Below are 18545 nucleotides of genomic sequence, written 5' to 3'. Positions count from 1 at the left end.
GCTCCTTGCTGCTCCCCGGTCTCTGCTCTTGTCTGTCTCCGTTAAAACGTGCACTCTGGTCCCCGCACTTCCCGAGTCACTGGAGCTTCGTACCCAGCTTGCGCTGTCTGTTTCTGCAACGGCAACACAGAGGGTAGGGTGAGAGAGGTGGCCCCAACCCTATCACAGGGTATTGCGGCAAACCAGGGGGCAAAAGATAGGAAGATTAAAGTAAGGCTCTGCTTAGCTCCACACAAAAATAAAGCTGCCCCCACCGTACTTGACAAGATCAGTCCTTCCTACTCTTTACAGTCCTAGAACATCCGCCGTGTCTTAAGTGTGCACAAGCTCACATGTGGATGCAAGATTATAAACAATTGCTTGAAAAGAACATGGGCTAGGGAGCTGAAATACTGACTATTTAAATGAAACACTCTTTAATCCCAAACACTTCCCAACAGACTCGCCTTCAAGATGCAGTAGTTAACCCACAACTTGGTATTTCTTTACTCTGCTATTCTACCCACAGCAGCTATTTACATATTAGAAAAATAAATTAATAACTACATCTGACAAGTCAAACCAGCTACAGCTCCCGCACCCCCCAGGTTCCCTTACCTTGCCTCTGCTCTCGTGACTGTGTATTCAAACCACAAGATGTTAGGAATGAGGCTGGTGTCTCGGATTAAAAAGAACTCTGAAATTGGCCTGGAAATGGACAAGGTGGTAGAAAGGGGGAAATAATTAGACTTTCTCCACCACAGTTTTTATCAAAATAAAAAAAAATTAGCACAAAACCTGCTCCAGACTTAACATTACTATTCTATTAACCTTCAGTCTGGGAAAGGAGCTCCTTGTTAAATTTAATAACTACAACAAGAAAAACCCTCTTGGTTTTTTTTTCTTTCCTCATACAATGTTTCCAGACTGCATTACATTTAAATGGCTTTGCTATTTCACTAAGTCATCACACATTCATTAAGAAAGGTCTGTTCTGCTTGAAAAGCTTCTCCAGCACTCTGCCACACCTCGCAACTTTAGTAAGACTTTACAAACTAACAACTGCTTAAATTTCTTCTCTCGGCCACCCATATCAGGCAAGGCTATGTGATCCTGTGTATATGCATGCACAAGAAAACATGGAGGAACAAGTAGGTTACACAACAGTCAGCATGCAAAACTGGAACAGAACCCAGGAATTCTCCTTTCTAACATCTGTAACTTAGGTGGTTCAAAGAAGTTTGAGCAGCCCACTTACAGTCAGGGCTCGCACAGCTACAACTAAAATTTTAGAGACTGAAGTATATTTATGTTTGTTTTGCTTCAGATGCAAGTACAATTTTTACACTGATTGATTAGGAGAATTTTCTTTTGCCAGGTAATTCTACTACACCTGTGTTACCAGCTCATTGCAAGGGAGTCATTAATGAGCAAAACAGCAATCCACAAAATGCAGACTTGCAGGAATAAAACCTCCACAGAATGAAGAGACTTACCATGCAGCTATCCTTGGGAAGAGAGGTGTTAATATCTCTTGTGTGAAGGCAAACCAGGCTATGGCCATAATGCTTCCTGCCACACCTCCATATAAGACTTGGCTCCAGGTGTGGTAAAGCAAATAAACCCTGCAGTGAAAGAGAAGAGTCAGACAGGCTTTAAAACAAGAGGAGGCATGACTCAAGGGCTGGTGTTTCACTGGACCCTCAGATATTCTGAGCAAGTTATCCTCCAGATGTTAAAAGTGGGTATCTTACTTTTTTCATTAAAAAGCCAGCAAAAAAGTGGGGAAAAAAATGGGAAAAAATGTCTTGCCTGCCACAGCAGTTTCAGCTTAGCGTGCTTCTAGTTTAAGCTTAACTCGGTAACCCTCCACATTCTTCTTCATGTATCTTTGGATTAGCTGAGGAACTATTACTGTTTGTTCCCATGAGAGACTTTTCCAAAGCCAGTAACAGGACAAGTCCCCTCCAAGCCACCAAAGCCAGGGCTTAAAGGCTTTTAAGAACAGCACTTTTGTTATGATTTTGCTGCTCTCAAATGTGACAGCATGAAGGCTGCACTACCACAGCATGCTTACTGTGACTGCAGCCATTCAGAAAGCTGTACTAATGGTCTGTTAAGTAATCTCTGCACATGAGCTACATGAGTCACATTCAAAATGCTTTTCACCCATATATCATAAAGCCATTAAGATCATCTTATCTGACCCTCTGCCTAGCACAGGCCACTGGATTTCCTCAAATTAATTTTTATTTGAATTAGACCATATCTCTTAGGAAATTGTCCTGTCAGAATTTTAAAAATAACCAGTAATAAGGAATCAGCTCTAGTGTACAGTCAACTGTGCCAACAGGTAATTACTTTCCTGTGGAAAACATGGCCTTATTTCTAGCCTGAATTTGTCTGGTTTCTAGTCACTAGAGCTCATTTTATATGTGTGTGTGTGTATATATTTTTTAAATCTACTAAAGCAGAAAAAAATCATTATCAAAGTTTCATTTTCTTTATTCATCTTAATACAACTAAATCTTGAAAGTCAAACAGCTATAAATGCTTTTATTAACTAATGCTCAAGCAAAACAATCAGCTTGATCAACTGTAGCAATCCACATGCTGCAGATGCTGGTGTGCCGAGGCATGGTATAATGCTTTCATGATTAGTGCTGGAAAGAGGGTGAGGCAGTGAGGCTAGAGCATGGCAATGGAGCCAACGGGGAACTGATACAAGCTCAGCTGATCTTGGGTTTTATAAATGCTTCTGTGAAGCACCACACATGTAGCACCTTTGTTTGCTTATTTGAAGGGTCTCATGGCAACACAGCAGCTTCCACAAAGCTCCGACTTGTACAATGCAGTCATCGAGAATTAGATCAGAAATGCAGGGTAACGAAATGACAGGTCTGCTGGCTGTTAAAGGCCACAGGACTGTATGAGAGCATAAGACAAACAATTGCTCCATACCTACTATATGAGACTAGCAAAGCCACTGTGACGAGGCAGATGGACAGCACATGTCGCCATAGTAAATCCAGAAACCTCGCATTGTTTGTTTGGTGCATTCTGAAAGAGATGGATAGCCATTAGCACAGTGGCAGGGAGCTGAGCAGTCCTTATCTCTGTTCTCACTATCTCTGAAACCCTAGGAAAGCTGTACTCCAGTGGGGTCACGGGCAGCTCGATACCATCCCAGCAGCAATCTGTCCCACTGGCAGCAGTTAAAGAGAAGCCAGAAAGCCATACTTCCCTCTCTCCAACTGTTAATGGGGATTGCTGTGATGGAAGGCAGAACGCTCACAGTTACCGCAACTGATGTGAAAGGCACATGCTGAGCATATGCATCAGGGAGCCAAGACGTCAGAGTCCCTCCATCGCCCACAAAGCTAGGAGGAACTGCGAGTTTTGTCTTCCTCCACACGTGGAGCCACAAGACAGAGCCATGCCCCAGCAAGAGTTTCGGAAAAGCACAGCACAGCATGTAAAACCAGTACTTGGTAAGGGAGATGAACTAAAAGGTCATGCAAGTGGGCAACAGGTATTACCTAAAAGACTGCAGACAACCCCACTGACAAACTGAGTAGACACATGAGAAAGCAGCTCTTCTTTCCTCCTCCCTATCCCCCCCTCTTCCTTCACACTGGTGGATCATCGTGGCTTAGAAAATGCAAATCAGGAGACCTGTACCCAGATAGGCATAGGAGGCCCACCCATACCCTTCAGTTTTCAACAATGGTAACTACAGTTCTACATTCAGATTGAGATAGACATGCTTCATCCACCCTAGCCACAGAAAATTGTGCAGTTCCTCAGATTTAATTCCATTACGCCACTTAAGTGGCATACAGTAAGGGAGCCATCTATTTGAGATGTTTCAACATATTAACAGCCAAAACCTGACATTGAATTTTTACCTTAAATAAAGGAACAGAAAGGAATAGACAGAGAAAAACCACATGAATTGGGAGTGGCTGGACGGCATCCCATATTTTGTGGTCACTGTTGAATGGGCTTCTGGGAAGAGAAGAAGAAAGAGTATGGTCAAGGTCTACTCTGTACATAACAGCTGGAACGCTCCAGTTGTGAAGCCAGACCACTCTGCTGGAGTATGTGCACATGAGTTCACAGGACACGTCTCTGCTCAGATGGCTCTGCCAGCCTTCGTACACCGAAACATCCAAAGCCAACATGAGGCAAAGGGGAAAATACCCTCTAACCCCCCACAGTTAGCATTCCACTCAAAACTCAACCAACACCATGACACCAATGGGCCATACCATACCTTCACAGGGCCGAGGCTCCCGGATTACATTTTTTATTAACCAGTTCACTCCCTCGTTGAATGCCAGCCCTCCCAAGAAAGAGATCTGTGAAGGCAAGACAACTGTGTCATCCTATCTAAAAGATCCATCTACTTACCAGGTGCTCTCTGTTGAGAAAACTCCAAACCATATATTTCTAATTTTCTTTTTTGACTACTAGAGTTAAAACCAATGGCTTCAAAATTCTCTGCCTGAGGAAGAAAGGCATTTCTTTTTTAGCCCACTTTGTGTATTTGGCAACACATTGTGTACATGCAGCTTTTCAGCACGATACACAGAAAGAGACAAAAATGACACTGTACAGCAATTCTGTTAGCATACTTCCACCAGGAAGTGTAGAAGGCAACACTTTTTAACAGGGCAGGTTTTAAGGGATTGTCTTTCCCCGACAACCAACAGGGGGAGGGCACACACTGTTATTTGGGTAAATAGCTTTAAAAGGTGACTTTTTAGGCTTTCTGGCTTTTCCCTCTATGAATATTTTCATCTTGAAGTTGCTGTCTTTAGTCTAAAATTAAGTAATATTCTGAACTGAGCCAGACTGGTAACATTTATTTTTACTCTTTAGTTCCATAGTCCCTACACCTCCCCTAAATTAGTCCTGCTGCTCTGATCAAATTCCCAGATAGTGATGATACTCTGTCTCCATAACATTCAGTCCCATTCCAGATGATGAAGCAATTTTTCACTCTATGTCCTGAGCTACAGGTCAGGCTGCTGCAAGTCAGCTAACATCTCTCTCCAGATCAGGAGAACCAGGAATTGACCTCAACACTTGTCTTGTTATCAACACCTAACAAGCCCCTGTATTCAAAAACCTATGAATTTGTGCAATAGTTACTCTAGCTTATTCTGTCTTTAGGGCCAACAAGAAACCTTTGGGTTGCCAAAACTTAACAGCTGCCTCTCCTAGCTAGCATCAGCTTAATAACCTAGAAAGTCCCATTCCCAGGCCCCTTGAGCCACTGGTTCCCATGACACCATGGCCCTATATTAGAAATCTGCTGCCAAGATCCTTTCACTGGCCCCTATTTTATCTGTTTACCGAAGGCAAACGTTACAAGAGGTTTATACCTCCTAAAGGGAATTTATCTATGTCACCGATTCCCAACTACCTGTCAGAGCAGACAGAAAGCATTATGTATTACAAAAGAGTCCCTTGTTGGTCATTTGGACAGAAGCAAGTCTCTTCTGTCCCTGGTATTTGATTCACAGCTGGGAAGCAGCCCTTATATACAGATCCACTCCCTTGGGAATCTGTAGGTTTTATTTGTATCCCCTTTTCTGCCCCAGTAGCTCTAAGAAAGCACATCCTACTGAGTTACAGACACCATCTCCTGCACATGCTGCCCATCTTGCAGGAACCTACTAGTGCTATGATCCTACTGACCTTGGGAGTGTTCCCACTCTGCAACAGCATTCTTCAGTTCCTCAGACACCTCCCTCAATGTTTTTTGGACAGATAATGCCCAAAACATACCACAGAGTAACAGAAAAGTCAGCAAAGGCTAAGCAGTCTTTTAACCTGGTACAGGTGATAAGTGTCTCCTGCTGTTCTTTGACAGGAAGATCACCTTACCTAAGGCTGCTCTTTGAAGAGAGAAAAAGAAGTGCAAATACAGGAACACCAGGTGACAAAGGAAAAGACTTTTGTCATAAGGAGCAGCTAGGAAGGGAGAGAAGGACTCACCGTGTGAAGTTCTCTCTTGAATATGATGAGTGTTACAAAGCCAACAATAATGAATATTGGACCAAGACTCAAATAAGCTAAAAGCTGACCAGAGAAATCACCTAGGGAAACAAACAAGAGAAACAAATCAGTTTGTACTTCACAGGTACTTGCCTGCCACCAGAACGTGGGTCAGTTGGTGCCCTAAATCACTGAGAGCAGAGGGGCAAACTCAGCACTGCAGCAAGTCTCCATTTTGCAGGCTGACTACTGCTGCTGCTCCAGCCCGAGGAGCTGAGGCAAGGAAGGCAGCAGTGCTTACATGCAGGTTCAAAAGCAGGGATGAGAGGAGCTTGGCATCGTTCAGCAGAGATTACTGCCAGCCAATTTACAACAATGACCATGGGTGTGGGCCCAGAGTCACTTTAATCCAACATAAGCACAGGCTGCTGCAAAAGAGGCAGCGTCTTTCCCTCCCCCTCATTCATATTGCCTCCCCGTGCCAGCCATTACCAGCAAACACTCCCCAAACAAATCCTTTCCCACTCCCTTACTAAAATGGGTTAGTTTTCAGCTGGATCAGCTCCCTAATCTGTCTCACCATGTGTCTGCATGAACACTAGCATTAGCAAAATGGGGAGGAAATAAATAGCTAAACATAGCGGGAGCTAAAGGGGGGAAAAAAGGAGACTGCTTTTTAACCAGCAGCACACAGAAGTGACTTTGGGCCTCCACCCCCAATAGCTAGCAGTCTAGTTATCCCCCAGCAAGAATTGGGGAGCAGCAACAGAACCTCACAAAAGGTCATAAGGTACCTCAAAACCTTTATCCTGAACTATCTCAGAAGTAGGCAAACAACAGTAAAGAGCAGCTATGTATTTTGATCTAAGTTTCTCTTGCCTCTGTCCCCCGAAAAAGGACACATACAAAAGTATTTGGAGAGAAGGTATCAGCATAAATTCCAGTAAACAAAAAGTTACCAGAGCAATTTTGTTCCAAGATCAGCAATTCACATCAGGAGAATGAGAACTATCTACCAGAGAATCTTTAAAGACAGTAGTCACTACAAAAACACGGTATGAACCCAGTCCACAACTTAAGAGACAGGGTACTTTCTATATTGGTTCTCAGAGAACAGATCTTCTCCATCCCATCACTGAACACAAAAGGATCGGCCCCCACATAAATTTATCCTTCCTCCCTCCTCTCAAAAGGAAACAGGATGCCTCTGCAAGGCTGAGCATTGGACTCATTCCTAGATCAATTCCACTGCAAGATACTGAGTCTCCCCAGCCCACGCAACCACATTTTAAAACAGCACTTGGCAAAATGGACTTTAACCTCAGCGTCTGAATATGGGAACTGATAAAAAAAATAAACTTATTGCACTGCTACAAAGTTCACGCTGCTGATGTTATTGCCACATAGTTGTGGTCACATCAGGTACAGTGCACAGCTCCCTCTTGAATTCCAGACTCTGGGTTAGATTTGGGAAACAGCAACATCAGCAACAATTACTTGCAGGAGTTTTAGTTTGCAACACCAGTGAAATTAGGAAGACTTGGAGGACAAAACCCCCAAGAATAGTGGGTTTTCACTGAAGTGACGTTCTGTTTTGGTTTTAACCTGAAAAAGCATTAGAAGACACTGAATTTGAAACTTCTTGCACGATATGGCAGGTTAGCCTTATATCAGGTGGGTTCCAAATGCTCCCAAAGCAGAACAGCAATATATTATGGTAATGCAAAGTGAATATAACTGACAGTCGGTTACTCAGCAATAGCGAATCAAGTCCCTTACGGTTTTACATAAATCACAAACTCTCTACAAAATTAATCCTGTCTTAAATGATGAGGGAATTCATGAGACAAGCCACCAGACAAATCAAAACTACCCAAAAGCCTTAGGAATACTTTCTAATAGTCTCAATTCCAGTGTTATCAAATGAAGATAGCTCCTCAGTAAGGAATCGCCATGTTCCAGGTCATTCACTTTGTTAATCCATGGTACATAAAGGCTTAGCACTTCAAGACTAAAAGCTGTAATTTTGTCAACTAGAAACCAAACCAGATTATTTATCTTCTCGGGGGGGGGGGGGGGGGGGGGGGGGGGGGGGGGGGGGGGGTGTCTTTCTTGTGCAGATGGTGGAAGAATACTCAAGGAAGTAGTCTTTTAAAATTAAATAGCATCAGCAGTACCAAGCTCAAGATCCTTCATCATGTTACATGATAACATACCAAATAAATCAAGTCACCCAGACTTCACTGACACACAACCCACACTTGAACCTGAGGCAGAGAACCAGAAACTATCACTCCCAGATGCTGCCTGCAGGCAGAGTACCAAGTCCTTTACTCAGACAATCTTAACACAATAGCTCCCCAAACATTTCAACTGTCCATTTAAAACAGACCAGAGATAGCCTTAATAATATTTCATATTACTGTGGCTAACAGCAGTCAAACAGACTCACATTCTGAAGCCACTTTTCCTAGGGGAGGAGGCAAATAGGAGCTGTGGACTAACTGAAGGCAGCACTTTCGCTATGCCCTGGGAGCTACACCAGGAACTCATTAATGCCATCATAAAGGTAGTCGCTAGATTAGCGGCTTAAGGCAGAGCTGCACTAACTAAACCAGCTCCGAAATGATTAGAAATCCCCAGCGAAGAAGGCAAAGCAAGCTCCGAGAGAAAGGCCAGCGCTGATCGCTGCACAGCGCTCCCGGGGCTTCAGAGCGTGATTACTCGTGTCACCCCTATCTACTCTCACGCTCCGGTGCGCTCAGAGACTTATTCCCAGGGAAAGGGGACTTGCAGGAGAGCTGACAGTTTTAAGTCCAGTCAGATCTAGCAAGCAGGTGTCCCCCCTACCTTTTCATAAAAAATAGGTTTTCTTCATTTTACTAAACTTGGAAATTTTAAAGCAATTCCTCCAAGCAAGTAAGAACAGAGACAAAACCTCTGGAAAAATGCAAAAGGAAAATCTATATATAGCTTATATATATATAGCTTAGGTTTTGTTTTGTTTTAAATTCCACTTTTTTAAAGTCCAGCCTTTCCTGGACATCATTTGGGGCTCAAAATGCAAAAATTAAGAACCCAACTATCTCATTTTTAGGCATGCAAGAGATAAATAGGTGAAACACTATACATAGCTCAGAAGCATGCTATTTTTTTTCAGCCTTCATTCAGCATCTGCTTCTGCTCCAATTCAACATTTTACCCAGCATTCTTTCAGTGGAAATATCCAAGCTTTACCACATTAGCTTAACCTGTATATAATGTAAAAATGTGAATCAACAGCACTCTAACCACATCCTACCACAAGATCTAGCTTTACCACTGCCACCACTGCTTCCTATAGAAGCATCTATTTGTGGCACTGTTGCTGGTCTATGTTCTTGACTAAGTGCATGTGTGCAAGTTGCACATACAACATGCAACGTATGCGTGTCACATGCATTTACACCAGTAAATATTCATGATGGATCATCATTTCCTCTACTTGCGCATATCCTGGTATCACAAGCTGTGGGACAGTAAAAATATCTTCAGGAGGCTTTAAATTACTGCATAAAAGGCATGCATCAGACATGAAATTCCAGCAGGAAGATTAAACATAAAACCCCGCATTAAAGAAGCCGAATAACCGAGTGGTATCTGCTTCTTTCAACAGATATTACTTAGCTACGAAATGAGCCCTGACTGGTGAGCTACCACCCTAAACAGAAATCACAGCAAGGGTTATCAGAACAAACATTGCTATAGGAGCAACACGTGCTGATACTGAATAGCAACAGAGCTGCTGAGCCAAAGTACATACACAGCACAAGCACCTTTGCTCCGATGCACCTCTTCACCGATGGGTTGATTCTGCACGCTTGCCTCTCCAACTCTGCCTGAGTGTAGCAAACACTGTTCACCACTGAGAAAACATGAAGATTCTCTGTCATTCTGCAGAGAAAGGGTTTGGCACGCCAGGTTTCTCTCCTTCAAGAATTTGTCCTCTGTGAGGAGAGGAGGTCCAGAAAGTCCCAGAGCTTTAAGAATCCCAGCTGCACTGAAGAGAGGAAGTTTTTTTTCTTTTCTCCAAATAATAATAAAAAAACCCAAACAAACCAGGAACTCAATGTTTCTCCAGTGAAACTCACCCTACAGACAGGAAGTCCCTGAAGATGAGTTTTAAGTCTGCAACAAAGTCATCCCGTGCAAAGCAATGCATACGGGAAAAAACAAGCCTAATTATACACACAACATGACAGGATTTAGTTTAGTCCTTATCTCACAAGAAACCCTCAGGCTTAGCATGAGCCGATACCTTCAGAGTAGTATCTAATGCTCTGCAGCAGTCAAAAAGGCAACAACAATATTTTTAAGAGCAAAACAAGTTACTGTTACAGCACTACAAAAACTATTATGTGATGCTGGTGTCACCATCTAAAAAGAGACAGTAAACACAGAGAAGGCAAATAGAAGGGGGACAAAGATAACAAGAATGAAACAGTAGCCACTCAGAAAATATCAAGTAACTCAGATTTTCAGCTGAAAAAGCACAACAGAAGACACAGCAGTTCTATAAAGTCAAGAATGATATGGAGAAACGGACAGCAAACATTTATTACCTCTCACTGCACATGAGATGGAGAGTGCTTGATGAAATTACTGAGCAGTGGACTTAAAAGCAGAAAAGAAACAGCCACCACATTAAGTTACAAAGCTCAGGGCCAAAGATACTGCGAGATCCAAAGCAGAAATGGGTTCAAAGAACAATTAGACATATTCAGAGTATAGCTTTTATATATCCATCAAAGGACTTAACAACACTGATGCAATCACCAGCTGATTACTGGAAAGACATACAGAAGAAGGATTATTCCTGCCTACCTGCCAGCAACCCAACACTATGCCAGATCATTCCTTGGTCTCACCAAAGTACAGTGCTGATATGAAAAGCTGCAGGACTGAACATTTCTGAAAGCGTTATCAGGATGATATTTTTAAAGACTGTCTTCTTCAGCAGCATGCTTTAACACACTGTTAAGTAATACTGACATTGTTGGTTTCTTCTCCCTATGTTTGATCTTGACATTTACTATGGGTAATATTTCAGTTAGGTCTTCAAGATCACACTACTCAGACCGGTTTGCAGTTGACTACCACAGCGTTCATCCGCTGTTTCTCATTTGATCTTGCTCAAAGTTGACATCGCAGAAAGCCCTGGAGAACTGAGCAGCCACACAAGCAGTAAGGATGGGTGTTTGATGTTTTGCACTATACTGCCATTGATAAGGAAACATTAGGTAAAGACAGGGAGGACGAGCACACCCTTCTGGAGACACCTCTCCCCTTCACAATTACAAGCAGAAGCCCAATAGCGGGCTTCATCTGCCAGACAGAAATCAGCAGTGACTGCTTTCCACCTGGTCACAGCGAGAGGGACCATCACTCTTGGCAGATGAAAGCTGGGATGACAGCAGTTCTGCACTGGAAATCTTTAAAGACATGAGATTTTTAAGAGCCGGCTGCCACAGTGGCTCAGCACACTGCACTCCAGGCCAGCAACCTCTGGAACCAGCCAAGAGCAAAAGATGTTTGCCACACAACAGTGTGTGACATACCAGGACAGCTTAATAATTTATGTTGGTAAAAGCGGGATCTATTTCTCATTCTGACCCCTCTCTATCAGCACAAGGCTACGTTAACTCGATTGTGCTGAGCACACTGCCAACATCACTATTTTATAAATATACATTATCTAGCAGCTTTATGGACCTGGACTTAAGCTGTACACAGACAGAACATAAACAGCTTTCCAAATAATGTCAGAGCACTTTCCCCAAATCCAGGTAAAAGTATCAGACCTACCATCTTACTGCAACTCATTTTTCTAGACCAAAATAAATTAAGAAGCTTTTGTACCTCCAGCTGTTTTAATGTTTTAGTCCTTTGTCTCCACTTTATAGGCTTCCATAATTACATGTTTTATCCAAGACAAACACAGCGTTCATCCCTCAATACATAACCCTAATCTCGGTGGTGATTTACCCCCTCCACACAATCATGTTCTCCATTTGCCTGTATAAAAGCACTCAATGCAGAGAGAAAATAATCGCATTATGTCACATTCTTTAAGATCTGACAGATAACCCTCGTGCAATTTCAACCACCTTCACTTCCCAAACCAATCCAACAAATAGCACACACGATGCTCTGTGTACAGTGCCAGGTTCAGATAAGGAGATAAGACAGAAAGATGGATATATCAGCACTACTGGAAAGATTATTCCCCTGTCTTCCCAGAACTGTCACATTAGTGTATTTGGGAAGGAGGATGGCAGAAGAACGTACAGGGTGAAGGAAAATGCAAGGCAGAAAAGGAAGTGCCAATCTTCCACATAAAGTATCACAGAAAACCACTAAACAGCCACACTGATGGGGGCTGGGGTGGGGCAAGTAATAATGTATTTTCAGCACCAGATCTTTTCAGTGTTGTCACATTTCAAGTCTTCTGGCTAAATGGGTATTTTCAACCCAGAAGATCCCTAAGCACTTTAGAAGCTTTAGGTATTGAACTACTGAGAGGAGCTTTCATCAGGAACTAAAATCCAGCTATTGAATGAAACAGGGCATACAGCAACACTTTATGGCAAGTTAGGGACTTGCTAGGAGAACTAGCAATATTGAGAACAGTGTTAACACCAAATTTGGATTTCGACCAGACTGACAATACTAATACTCTGACACTCACATCCTGCTTTTTCTATTACCTTTGATTACAACGAGCAGCCAAAAAAAAAAAAAAAAAAGCTTTTCTACCTCACCCAAAACCAGCACAGCACAAAGCACCTGAAGAGGAGCTCCTAAAGACCACAGTTACTAATGAGACACTGCTTAGACAACTGCTATCTGAATACAGATCCATTTGCTCTTGCACACTGGTAGATCAGGGATTCATCCTACCACAACATGGGCCAGGCTGCTGGCACGCAGTGCCACAGGGACACAGCCAGGACCTTTGCAGATCATACCACTGCCCCAACTGGAACAGCCCATCCTGCGTGCAGGCACCCACCGCTTCTCAACACTGACTGTACCCAAACCCACCTTGCCAAGAGCTGACCTACAGGAAGCCCCGTGCCTGTCCTCCTCCGAGCATTTCCCACAGCATCGCCCGATCAAAGCACGACACCGGGGCCCGCTCCCAGCACAGCCACAAAAAACGCCTGACAGCCAAGCCCACCTCAAGGGCTGGACTGCCCTGCCACAGCATGGCTCCCTGGGACGCCACAAGGGAATACCAGGGCCAGCTGGCCCTGTGACATGCTAAGTCAGAGCTCCAGCATCAACCCAGATGCCCAAGAGCACGCCAGGGAGGGGACACCCGACCCCACCATGCTGCTGTGGGGTGGCAGCGGGGCTGTGGGGAGCAAGGCACGCCCTGGGTGGGGCCCGCACCTCGAGGCCCAGGGGCAACCACACATGGCCAAGCATGCCAGGGTGCTGCGGAGGGGACAGGGCAGTAGTGTGGCGAGGGGAAGGCGACGTGGGAGGGCAGGCCCGGCCCCGGGGCCCCACGGCGTCGGGACAGGGCCGCGTCCCGGCCCCCGCTCCCGGCCCCTGCCCCGCCCGGGGCTCAGCAGCCCCTGGAGCACGGCGCCTCGCCAGGGCGCATGCGCAGCGCCGAGTCCCCCCGCGGCTCACTATCCGGCAGCGAGTCCCACCGCCCCCAGCGCGCACGCGCGCCTGGCCGCCTCGGGGCGGCCGCTCAATGGCTCACTATTTCGCAGCTGCCAGCCCAGCCCTCAGGGGTGCCGTGGGGCGGCGGGCGGGGCCCGCCCAGGAGAGCGGCGCGGCGGCTACCGGGGAGGCCGGGCGGGGACGAAGCGGAGCTTTACCTGCGGGATACTCGACGTGAGTGAGGGAGACCGGCCGCCACGGAGCAGGGAGCGAGCACTCTCCGACTGCGGCCATCTTACCCGGATACCGGGCCGGGCCACGATGGCCAATCGGAACGCACTTAAGGGGCGGTGCTACCAATGGGCGGGGGCGCGGGGAGCGGCGGCCCAATGACGCTGCGCGCCAGGTGAGGCGCCGGCCAACCCACAGCCACCCAATTAAAAATCCAACCCGGGGAGCGGCAGAACCAATAACCTACTAGCATCGGTGCCCAATAGGAGGAGGACGCAGGTAGCGGAAAAACCAATCGAAAGAAAGGCGGGCGTCCTTGCCCTTCGTCATTGGCGAAAGGAACGATGCAGATTAGCCAATCACCAGCTCCCATTGCCGCCAGCTCTTAGCCAATCAGCTGGGGTGGCTGGCACGGGGGGCTGAGGAAGGGGTTCGCTGGCGATCTGGCGGTTAAGATGGCCTCTGCTGCCCGCCGCGGCCTGCGGGGCCCCGGCCGGGACAGCCCTCGGGTGCCCCGCTTTGGAGCCGGGCCGGGCTGACGGGGAGCAGTGCCCACGGGAGGACTGCCCCTCACAACCTCCCTGCTGCCGCCCCAGTGCCTCACGGCCTCCTGCTACGGTGCCTGTATTCCCTGCCGCCGTGGGCTGGGGCCGGGGCCTGGAGAGGGACAGTTTGGGGCTGGCGTGCTGAGGAGCTGCTTCCTCCTCTGGCCCCAGTGTCAATGGATAAAAACCAAACCGTCCTTCTCTCATGTCACCTTTTTCGAGGGTGAAAAGATGTGGTTTTAAAAGAGAATCTTTCATTTTGTAAATGGTACTAGCACAGATACTACTATGTAACAGGATTATTTCACTAGTCTAGGCATAATATTTCTACTTGCCCCAGCACAGGAGTGATGAAGTGACAAGGGCTAAGCTCTGTTGAAAACGCCTTTTTTTTTTTTTTTTTGTCTTTTAAAAAGAAAAACTACGGAGAGGATGGATTTTTATAGCCACATCTGTTTTATAGCTCTGTAAAGCACCAGCAGCTCTTGTATGAACATGCACACATGAAAATAAAGCACAAGATAAAGTCCTTGTAGACTCTCAAGAGAAATCAGGATGCTGCTGCTGATACTCTGCATAACCTTTAAAAGGTACTGCAAAGGCCAGGCAATATCTGGTCCAGGTAATACCTGTTTTTCCTCCCCAAATACCTTTGACTACTGAAATCACCCACTTCGAAGACCAAATCAAAATGAACGTTCCCATATGTGACCCCAGACCATAATACTTACCTGGGGAGCCTGAGGAAAAAGCAGAACACAAACAGTGCAGCACTTCAAAAGTAAGATACATGAGCAGCATTGCACAGAAAGGCTTGTAGAAGGTAAATACACCTTCAGACCAAACCATCAGAGTTAATTCAGTTTTAGAAAACAAAACCTGCAGAAAAATAAATATGCAAGAGCAGCACAAGAAGTGATAAACATAACCAAGGGGTTGCCTTTAATTTTTATATGTCAGGAAAGCACACAGACTAGGATTTCTACCCCTTAACATGTTCACCTTAAAGTAAGATTTCAGAACAGGGAGAAAACTCCTTTTCCTGCAGTTGTAATACACCTGTTTTCAGATAGCAATTGTAACTATGTCCAATTAATTTCAACAGCATCTTCAAAGTTGATACTTTTCCTGGCATTGCAAGAAGAAAAATAGCACTAAAGTCTTATTATTTGGAAAGAAAGAGCAAATATTTACTGCAGAAGTTCAGTTCATTGCAGAAGACTGCTACAAGGTAGCATGAGTGATTTACTGCTTTCATTATTCAAGTTAAATAAATCTCCTCCTTTCCAAGCTATTGAATATAGAGTTATGCTGGCAGAGTGGATTACATTTGATCTATGTACCATGACAAGTACTGAAAATTGTGGGCTTCATTGCTATATTCACCCACTCCTTCCTGAACATAAGAAGAAAGTGTCAATACACAGAGCAGCCTTTGCTCTGTTCCTTCAGCATAAGAAAGCACAAAGCTGCTCTGGAGATGTAATGAGTATACAGTCTGACACCATGGAAACCAAGATAAACTCCTTTTAACTCTTTCAACTAGCCTTCAGGGTGTGGCACGAGACAAAAATTTTCCTATTCATGAACATTTTATTTGCATGTATCATAGGTCGCGACAGGCTTGCATTAATGCTAACCAAGGCTTATTTTTTTATTTTTAAGCGTATGGATGAAATTTTAATCACTGTGGAAGCAAACAGCCTATCTGATTCAATCTGGTTTCTGTATAATTTGAAAATGAAAGTATTTAAACTGTAATTGCTTCAGCAGAACAAGAAGATGAGTTCCCTGCATTGCTCAGCAGATGGGCATCTCTGATATCAACCCACAGTCTTTACTCTGGGTTTCTTTCACAAGGTTTGGGAGGCTGATAAGTATGCTACAAGAACTTGGACAATGTTTAAGAGATTCTGCTCCTTACTGGGATTTCTGTTATCACTTTATCACAGTCTGCTAGCCTACCCACACCACACCCAAACACAATCAAACCACCACGGAGAAAGAAAAACCTAAAAAATAAAACCTCACATTTTTCAACCACTGCTCGAAGTACAATGAGTTGTCTTGTTTATTTTATAGCCTGCTTAATCTACAGACTTGTCTTCAGTAGAACCAGGAAGACTTCCATGCAAACAAAACCCTTAAGTTTACTTGCTGTAAATTCAGCATTTTGACTCTAGAAGAGCAAGCCTTGTTTCATACCACCACTCTAGCACCAGAGGTGTCACCACAACTGTCACCTAAATCACAAACCAAAGACTTGAGTTTCTAGCCAGTTTTGCCAGGAAATTTAGAAACCAAAACCACAATCATGAAGGAAAGTTTTATTTGACTTGTAATGCCCACATCCTAAGATTAAAGGTATTTAAAAAAAAAAAAAATAGCTGCAAAGAAAAAGAAAGAAGCAAAACAAGAACAGTTTTTTTACACCTTTAGGAAATCAAGAAACAAAAATGGCACAAGTTTACATTCATTAGTTTCAGATATGGCAGAGGAATGTTCTAATGAAGAGGAGTAAATAAAATCCTGCTTTCCCACATCCTTGTATGAGACAGCACAAGTCATGCTCTTCAAAGCCACACTGATCTCTCAGATACAAGGCAGGTTTTTCCTCATATTTTTTTTTTTTATTAATGTATTTGTGCTTTAAAGATCATAAAGACCCTCCTAGAGCCATTTGGTGTAGTCTCTACATACATACTAAAGTACTGAGTATGTACTTTAACCACTGGTGAAGCCTGTTACAACCTCCACATAAAAACTGAGAGTCATGCATATTTGAAATTCTGTTTAAGCATCAGAAACTATTGAAGGATTTTATTTTATAACTGCTAAGCCACTTTAAATCCCCATCAGTGTTAAAATCTTGCAAGTGTCAGCCCAGAATGATTTAACCCCTTGAGAATAAGGGTTCATTATAAAAAAGGCAAATATCTCTAGAGATTCTACCTGAATACATATCTCATCTGCTACTAATACTGAAGAATTTCCTTTGCTGAACACAATATGTTGGGGGAAGAAGGATTTTCTAGTGATTTCTTAGGAAGCCAGAGGGCAGGCGGTTGTTCCGTCATAACCTTTTACTCTACCCTGCAAAACAGATGAGTATGAGGTGGTTGCCATTTCGGCCAAGCCCTGCTCTGGATGGGATCAGTGGGAGCAGCCTGAGCCCCTGCTCAGGGTCGCAGCCAGAGGAGCTGAATGCAGCAGGTCACTGACCACCACCCCTCAGGTCAGGGAGAGCTTCTTCCACAGGAACAGCTCCTCTCAACCCGCTGATCAGAACAGTACCCTTCAGAGGCTGCAAACACCTTTCTTCTGCCTTTCCTCTCAAGCTACACTGGAATTGGGGAAGGAGAAAGAGCAGCAGTGAAACAGCAGGGGTGGGGGTGGTGTAGAGAAGTTTAACATCCTCCCCAGTAAAGAGAAAATCAGTTTGTCTCAGCAGACATCCTTGGCTTGTGCAGGAGCAAGTTAGCGTTGGCAAGTGGAGAGGGAGAACTCAACCTGCAAGAAGCTGCGGATGTTCTCAAGGAAGATCCCTCTTTACCTTCCCTGGGAGGGCAGCCTACCCTATTTGCAATAAGAGCTAAGGAACAGCATAAAGCTGTAATAAATCTCTCTTTCTTCCATTTGATTGATTAGGAGTTTACCATTTCTTAGCTTAAAAAGCCACAGTGCAAGTTAGTGTTTGCTTCATGGGGACCCTGCTTCAGTATCCTCTCCCTCGAGGATACAAAAAGACCAAAGACTGTTGTGTTCTTGTCTGTACACAAAGCAGGCAGGCTGCCCCAAGCACTGAGGCCAAAAGACACTCAAAGTAGTAAATAAATACACATAAAACAACTCTAAAAATGAGAAATTAACAGCATTGATTGTTTAGAATTACAATCCATCTTATTACATCAATCTTCACATTTTAGCATCTTTTTAACCACTATACAAAGTTGCTGAAGTTACTCTTTCTTCTAAACCAGCCATACAAGAACACAAAGCACTATAAACATGGTTTTTTTTTTTTTGGCAAAGTAACTTGCTTTCAGAATATAATGTACTTTTGAATCACAGTTTACATATAGCAGGTGTGTCGTGCTAATACAACATCCTCTGTTTCTTCTCTCACTG

The 18545-nt window shown here is 44.3% G+C and overlaps 1 protein-coding gene across 2 annotated transcripts; it reads right to left on the bottom strand.

Moving 5' to 3' along the window:
- On the bottom strand, nucleotides 1-13935 carry DOLPP1 (dolichyldiphosphatase 1). Of its 2 annotated transcripts, XM_075716947.1 has the most exons (8): nucleotides 13860-13935; nucleotides 5986-6086; nucleotides 4256-4340; nucleotides 3888-3987; nucleotides 2941-3039; nucleotides 1476-1604; nucleotides 598-687; nucleotides 1-113 (listed from the first exon to the last, which is right to left on the bottom strand). In XM_075716947.1, exons 1-8 carry the CDS (start codon nucleotides 13933-13935, stop codon nucleotides 77-79), a joined length of 717 nt encoding a protein of 238 aa, XP_075573062.1. In that variant the 3' UTR covers nucleotides 1-76. The 2 variants fall into 2 exon arrangements, with proteins under 2 accessions (XP_075573062.1, XP_075573063.1); XM_075716948.1 differs by lacking the exon at nucleotides 1476-1604.
- Nucleotides 13936-18545: the final 4610 nt, after the last annotated feature.

The sequence above is a fragment of the Pelecanus crispus genome, chromosome 9 (assembly GCF_030463565.1).
Source record: "Pelecanus crispus isolate bPelCri1 chromosome 9, bPelCri1.pri, whole genome shotgun sequence".
In the NCBI taxonomy this organism is placed as follows: Eukaryota; Metazoa; Chordata; class Aves; order Pelecaniformes; family Pelecanidae; genus Pelecanus; species Pelecanus crispus.
Note: the sequence above shows the minus strand (reverse complement) of the source record. Positions and strands in the feature narration are given on the sequence as shown.